This window comes from Hevea brasiliensis, chromosome 10, assembly GCF_030052815.1.
Source record: "Hevea brasiliensis isolate MT/VB/25A 57/8 chromosome 10, ASM3005281v1, whole genome shotgun sequence".
Lineage (NCBI taxonomy): Eukaryota > Viridiplantae > Streptophyta > Magnoliopsida > Malpighiales > Euphorbiaceae > Hevea > Hevea brasiliensis.
In genome coordinates this window covers 26786202-26794262 of record NC_079502.1, presented here as the reverse complement: position 1 = coordinate 26794262, position 8061 = coordinate 26786202, and the positions used below count along the sequence as shown (strand labels likewise).

General features: G+C 37.0%; 1 protein-coding gene across 1 annotated transcript; it reads right to left on the bottom strand.

Moving 5' to 3' along the window:
* Nucleotides 1-4193: 4193 nt before the first annotated feature.
* LOC110664552 (uncharacterized) lies at nt 4194-6988 on the bottom strand. The gene is made up of 2 exons (XM_058128568.1): nt 6094-6988; nt 4194-4321 (listed from the first exon to the last, which is right to left on the bottom strand). The coding sequence occupies exons 1-2, from the start codon at nt 6986-6988 to the stop codon at nt 4194-4196; spliced, it is 1023 nt and encodes a 340-aa protein (XP_057984551.1).
* Nucleotides 6989-8061: the final 1073 nt, after the last annotated feature.

Here is an 8061-nt window from a genome sequence, read left to right as displayed (position 1 = left end):
AAATTTCAGATTATTCTAAGTTGTATAGATCAAGATATGGTCAATTTACTAAAGCTGGGCAGATTGCACTAAAATGGCAACTTTAGGTCATTTTTAGGTCATTTCTGGTTCTGGCGGTTTTTATACCCAAACTTATGCAAGCCTTTTGACTTGCTTATGGTCATTTTTGGATTTTGGTGTCTTCATAAGAGTTGTAGCTCTACATCTAATCTATTCATCGTAAAAATTTCAGGTCATTTGGACCTATTTTGAGTGAGTTATGGCAAAAAAACTAACTGCTGCCCAAATGGTCAATTTTCAGGCTTTTAAGTCATTAATCCGGATTTAGTCATTTTTCAAGTCACTTTCTGGATAGAATTTAGGTAGACTTTCTTCATGAAAGTTGGCACATTTTGTGCCTAGTTTCACCTCCAATTGGCCTCATACCAATTGGAGTCACACACTTAGGGTTATAGGCTCATTTGCACACTTTCCTCTACTTGCCTTTCAAGCACCAAACCAAACACATAATTACCAACTACATTTTCACTTTTCCATACCATTCTGCATTTGGCACTAACCAAAATCATTTAATTCTTTACATTATAGGTCAACTTGGACAGAATATAACCACTTCAAAATACTCCAAATGCAATCACAATTCACAAAGTCCAAATCCAACAATGTACACACATAAACATTCCTAATTATTACATATAATTTCACTAACAAATTACATACATACTTAGCAACTCTAAAATCACATTACATTAAATAATCTTCATGAATTCAAATATTCCTCATGACTTTCTCAAGGCTACCGAAATGCTCCAATTTACCAAAGTTTCCCATACTTTCTTCAATTTCAAGATCAATGGCTCAATCACCACATACACTTAATACACATTGACTACAACATCTTATAATATTAATCAACATATTTTCCCATCATTTACATGTAAACAATAAGTTAAACATTTTAACTTTCATGGCTGACAAAATGGTACAGCACCTTAACTCATCAAAACTCAAAACTTCTTCCATAAATCCAACAACCACAACCTTAGTTACACTTTTAATGAAACAATAATTGAAAATAACCACTTACCTCTTTTGGACTTCTTCAAAACTCCACCAAAACTTTCCTTTCTTGCTCCCAAAATATTTCCCAAGTTGTATAGAACAACTTTAGTGAAGAAGACTAGAGGATTCCATGGTTGAATTAAGGTGGCATGAAGCTTTAAGTTTGGCCGGCCATGGAGTTTTGAGAGGAAAATGGGTTCAACAACTTTGAAGGATTAGTGGGAGAAGAAGATGAAATGGTTAGTGGTCTACTAATCTATTTCTTAATAATTTTTTAAGGTGTCCATAGTGCTCCACTAATCTATTCTAACCTTATTATAGTTTAAAGTTTTCAAAATTGCATTTAATCCCACATTTCCCTAAATTTCATTACACAATTAATTTCCTTTTTCATGGGGCCTCCAAATTTAAATACTATTTATTTTTAATGGAAATTTAGGTTAAAAGGCAACTCGGGCTATCAATTGACCACAATGCCCCTATTCGGGTTACATTCTCGATTTTTTGGTAACACCGAGTTTTGTCGTTTTCTCGATTTCTCGTTTTTCTTTGTACTAATTAATTAATTTTTCTTTGATATTTTTAATGACATTTATACTTCAATAAGTCTTTAATTATGTCTCGAAACTAAATTCTGAGGGTTCCCTACAGTCCTAGGTTCGGCTATTGCTTGCGCTGTAACTTCCCCGTGCGGTCACCCATCGCTGCGGTGCTAGCTTGTTTAACTTAGTTTCATTTCATTGCTATTATTTTTCCTTTGTTTTTCTTGTATTTTCCTTTCTTGTATTTTTTTATTTTATGTCTCCTCAGTAATATTTAAATGTAGTTCTAGGCATCCTAGCTGTCTGGACAAACACTGGTCATCGGAATAGTAGAACGCACTATTGAACATAGGGGTGTTATAGTTTAAAAGCTTAGCTTTGGTTGTTAATGGTGGAATTTGAGAGAGGGCAAGAGAGAGAGAGTGGCGGCAAGGTTAAGAAGAAGAAGACCCAATTTTAGTTTCTTTTTTATTTTCATTATTTCCTATTTATACTTATCTCAATTAGTTAATTAAATTATAAATATTTATTGTGTCATATTTGCATCACATGGTGATGCCATAATTCCTTTAACAATTAAATTTTCTTTTCCTTGTCTTTTACTCACCTCTTCACTTGTAATCTATTTTTCATAATTTTAATTTCCTACATTTTAATGGACATTTAGGCCAAAAGTCACCTCTAAGGGTGAATTGACCAAATTGCCTCTTACCGGTCTGATCCGTTTTTCCAATAGTACTGAGTTGCTTCCTGAAGTCTATTTCAATTGTTTGAGCTCATTCTCAATTCCTTTTTGTCTCTTTCACATTGACACTAGTTTCGCAATAATCCTTAGGCCTGGGGTGCCATAAGGTCCCACACAAAATCAGAGTAATGACTGAGCTAGCAGCAACTTCTCAGTTCGATCACCCATTGCTGTGGCCTTAGCTCATTTAACCCATTATGCTTTGTTTTCTTCATTTCCATTTTACATTAATGTAATTGCTATTAATTTTTATTCCTGGCTTTTCTAGGTGACTTGAATATGGTTTTACACATCCTAACTGTGGAATGTACGGAACTAATAAACATAGGGGTGTTACAATTCTTTCCCCCTTAAATAAATTTTATCCCAAAATTTTACTTAGTTTTAGTCTCTGAACAGTTGTGGGTACTACCTTCTCATGTCCTCCTCGTGTTCCCAAGTAGCCTCTTGGCCTGAATGATGGTTCCACAACACCTTAACCAATGGTATCTATTTGTTCCTCAGCTGCTGCACCTCATATGCCAGAATCTCAATGGGTTCTTCTTCATAAGTGAGGTCCGAATTCACTTCAATCTCTTCTACTGGTAGAACATGTGAGGGGTCTCATCAATACCTCCTTAACATAGATACATGGAAGACATTATGTATCTTTTCCAATTTTAGAGGTAATGCCAATCGGTATGCCAAAGGACCCACTCTTTCCAGCACCTCATATGGCCCAATGAAATTAGGACTTAGCTTTCCCTTTCTGCTAAATCTCATAATCCTTTTCCAAGGGGAAACCTTGAGGTACCTTGTCACCCACTGCATACTCAATATCCCTTCTCTTCAAATCAATATAGGACTTTTGATGGGCTGAAGCAGCCTTAAGTCTGTCTCTGATAAGCTTAATCTTCCTCTCTGTTTGCTGAACAATTTCTGGGCCAATAAGTTTTCTTTCACCCACTTCATCCTAACACAGAGGGGTTCTACACTTCCTACCATACAGAGCTTCATATGGAGGCATTCCAGTACTTGATTGATAGCTATTATTGTAAGCAAATTCAATCAAAGACAAGTGTGTATCCCAACTATTATCAAACTCAATTACATAAGCCCGTAGCATATCCTCCAAGATCTGAATCACTCTCTCAGGTTGGCCATTTGTTTGTGGATAGAATATAGTGATGAAGTTCAATCTAGTTCCTAGGGCTTTTTGCAAACTACCCCAGAATCTAGAAGTGAACCTTGGATCTCTATCTAACACAATTGATACTAGCACTCCATGAAGTCTTACTATCTCATCAATATAAAGTTTAGCCAATCTATCCTGGCTATAACCCATTCTCACTGGCAGAAAGTGTGCAGATTTAGTCAATCTGTCTACAATGACCCAAATTGCATCATGATTCTTCTGTGTTCTCGGTAGTCCCATCACAAAGTCCATTGTGATTCTTTCCCATTTCCACTTAAGAATTGGCAATGGGTGTAGTAAACCAGCTGGCACTTGATGCTCTACCTTTACTTGTTGACAATTCAGGCATTTGGCTACATACTCTACTATGTCCTTCTTCATCCTATTCCACCAATAATGTTCTTTAACAGTTCTACACATTTTAGTCCCACGAGGATGCATAGCAAAAGGAGACTCATGTGCTTCTTTCATAATGATTTGTCTCAATTCCACATCATTAGGAACGCACATTCTGCCCTGGTGTAGCAGTAAGCCATCATCATTCACTGAAAAAGTCTAGTTTCTTGCCATCCCTAGCTTCCTCCATTAATTTCTAGTATTTTTCATCATTTTGTGTTACCATTTTTATTTGATCAACCAATATGGGTTTCACTTGCCAAGTAACTGTTATCTACCCCTCATCATCAACCTCCAAACTAGCATACAGTGCTCTTAATTCATGCACCATGGACAAAGGAGAAACTTTTAAACTCACTATGGTTTTACGGCTCAAAGCATCAGCGATCACATTTGCCTTTCCTAGTTGATAATCTATTAAGTAGTCATAATCTTTGATAAGTTCTAGCCATCTCCTCTGTCTCAAATTTAACTCCTTTTGTGTACCCAAATACTTCAAGCTTTTGTGATCTATGTAAATGTAGAATTTCTTCCCATACAAATAGTGTCTCCAGATCTCCAGAGCAAATTCTATGGCAACAAGCTCCAAGTCATGTGTAGGGTAGTTTCCCTCATGGGGTTTCAGCTAACGAGATGCATAAGCAATAACATTTTGGTTTTGCAGCAGTACACAGCCTAACCCATTGTGAGAAGCATTGCTATAAACAGTGTATTCTTTACCCGGAGTAGGTAAAGTTAGGACTGGAGCTTCAGTCAAACATCTCTTCAATTCATCAAAACTCTGCTGACATTTATCAGTCCACTGAAATTTTACATCCTTCCGAAGTAGCTTGGTCAGTGGAGATGCTAACATGGAAAATCCCTTCACAAAGCGTTGGTAGTATCCTGCTAAACCCAAAAAACTGTGAACTTCTGTCACATTTCTAGGTGGATTCCTGTTAAGGATAGCTTCAATCTTGCTGAAATCTACCTTAATACCTTCAGACGACACAATGTGCCCCAAGAAAGAAATTTCTTCCAACCAAAATTCACACTTCAATAACTTGGCATATAAGTATTTCTCCCTTAAAATCTGTAGCAAAATCTGCAAATGTCTATCATGCTCTTCTGCATTCTTGGAATACACCAAGATGTCATCAGTAAATACCATAACAAACTGATCTAAATATAGCCTGAAGATAGTATTCATCAGGTCCATAAAAGCGGCTAGAGCATTAGTTAACCTGAATGGCATAACCAGAAACTCATAGTGACCATATCGAGTTCTAAAAGCAGTTTTTAGAATACTTTGCTCTTATACCCTCAACTGATAATACCCCAATCTTTAGTCAATTTTAGAGAATACAGCTGTACCTTTCAACTGATCAAATAAATTATCTATGCAGGGCAACGGATTTCTGTTCTTTATTGTCACCTAATTCAACTGCCTGTAGTTAATACACAGATGGAGAGTACCATCACATTTTTCCTAATTTAGGATCAGGTTTGATTCTTCACATCTTTGCAATACTTTAGATAGTTAGCTAGGTAATCATTAAAAGTAATTCCATAGACAAAAAAATCATCCATAAAAATTTCCATAATATTTTCAATATAATCTGAAAAAATAGCCATCATGCATCTTTGGAAAGTAGTAGGGGCATTGCAAAGACTAAAGGGCATTCTTCTATATGCAAATGTTCCTTAAGGGCATGTGAATGTGCTCTTTTCTTGGTCTTCTAGGTGAATAGGGTTTTGGAAAAATCCCGAGTACCCATCTAGATAGCAGAAGTAGGAATGTTTTACTAGCCTTTCTAGCATTTGGTCAATGAAAGGAAGAGGAAACTGGTCTTTTCTGGTGGCAGTATTCAAATTCCTATAATCTATGCACATGTGCCAACTAGTGACTACCCTAGTAGGGATCAGTTCATTGTTTGCATTCTCAATAACAGTTATCCCTCCTTTCTTAAGCACTACATGCACTGGACTAACCTATTTACTATCAGAGATTGGGTATATAATATCTGTATCTAATAGTTTCAAAATTTCTTTCTTAACTACTTCTTTCATGTTTGGGTTAAGCCTCCTTTGGTGTTCAATAGTGAGTTTACTGCTTTCCTCCATAGGTATCCTATGCATGCAAATGGAAGGATGTATCCCTTTCAGGTATTCTATTTTATACCCTATAGCCTTACTATGGGTCCCAAGCATTCTTAACAATTTTTCCTCTTCTATATCAGACAAGCTAGCATTGATAATCACAGGATATTCAGAATTTGAGTCTAGGAATGCATACCTTAGCGTAGAGGGAAGAGGTTTCAGTTCTACCTGTTTGGTGTTTTCCCGAAGCTTGCCTTTGGGCTGTTCCTCCTTTAACTCCTCCACCTTAAAAGTTTGGGCCATGGATAATGGTGGATTATCTACTAGGGATTTTGCACAGGCTGTGATTTTTGTGTTTTCATTATTAGCTGTGTGGCTGTGCACAATGCATGTTTCAAGAGGATCTTTCATATGTGCTTTATGGAATTCCTCTTCAACTTGCTTATCAATTATATTAACCCTGAAGCATTCGTCAGGCTCAAGTTTGTGCTTCATTGCGCTGAACAGGTTGAACTCCACTTTTTCATCCCCTACCTTGAGAGTTAGCAGTCCATTCTTAATGTCTATGATTTCTCCAAGGATTATAGGGATTTGGACATCCTCCTCCATTTCCAGTATAACAAAATCAACTGGGATAAAAAATTTTCCCACTTTAATAGGGATGTTTTCCAGTATGCCCACAAGGTATTTCATAGATTGATCAGCCAGTTGTAATGAAATTGTTGTAGGCTTAAGCTCTCCCACATCAAGCTTCTTAAAGATTGACAAAGGCATTAGACTCACACTTGCACCTAGATCACAGAGGGCTTTATCTATATTCATGTCACCAACAAGACAAGGTATGGAGAAGCTTCCTGGATCCTTGAGTTTTGGTGGTAGCTTGTTCTGCAATATGGCACTGCATTTCTCTGTAAGAGCAACAGTCTCATAGTCCTCTAGCCTTTTCTTCTTTGATAAGGTGTCTTTGAAGAACTTGGCATAAGATGGCATTTGAGAGAGTGCTTCTGTAAAAGGAATGTTTATATAAAGTTTTCGTAAGATTTCTAGGAACTTTTCAAATTACTTATCCAATTTGGCTTTCTGGAATCTCTGAGGAAAGGGTAGAGGAGGCTGATATGGTTCTGGCAACTTCTTTTTCTTCCTTGCTTCCTCTTTTTGCTTTTCTTCAGCTTCTTCCTTTTTCTCCTCTGTTTGGTTTTCAGCTTTATCAGAGATTCTCTCAGTTAGTTCTTCCTATGATTGTTCTAAAACTCTTCCACTCCTCAGAGTAATTGCCTTACAGTGCTCTTTTGCGTTCATCTCCAGTTGACTAGGGAGCTTACTAGCTATTTTGCTCGAAGAGGTTACTTGCTGAGCAATTTGATTTTCAAGCATCATGTTGTGAGTGGCAAGTTGATCCATTCTGGAAGCTAGCTGTTTGATCATTTCATTCTGCCGCTGTTGAGCTACTAGGAAGCCTTCCGTCATGGATTCCATAGTCGACCTTGGTTCAGGCTATTGAGTCTGAGGAGGTGGTAGTGCCTGTGTAGGGTTTTATCCTGCTCGAAATCCAGGGGTACTAGTGGTGCACTGCCCTTCTTTGTTTGTTCATTAGGCGATTAGAGGATTTGACAATGAGAAATTAGGGTGGTGCCTCCATTCAGGATTGTATGTATTTGGATATGGATTGTGGGGCTATTTCTGGTTAAAGTTCCTTGCATTATTCACATAGTTCATCTGTTCTGTGGGGGGTTCACTGAAGCTGTTATACACTGAACCCATGTATCCTCCTCCATATGAAGGAGCGGAAGTATAAAAAACACAAGTTTATATCATTGAATTTAAAAATTTTTCACTTAGGGTCACATGCATCATGCAAGATTCATTTTTATCTATTTGATTTCAATGATAAATAGCATATTAAAACTCTTTTAATATGTTTTTGGATCTACATCTGCCATTTATGATTTTAGAATTAATCAGATTAATTATTAGAACCCTAGATTAGATCAAGAATAAGTGCACTAACCTCTTGATGCACTGCAGTGTATTTGACACCTTTGGGATGCATCTAGGACACCAGA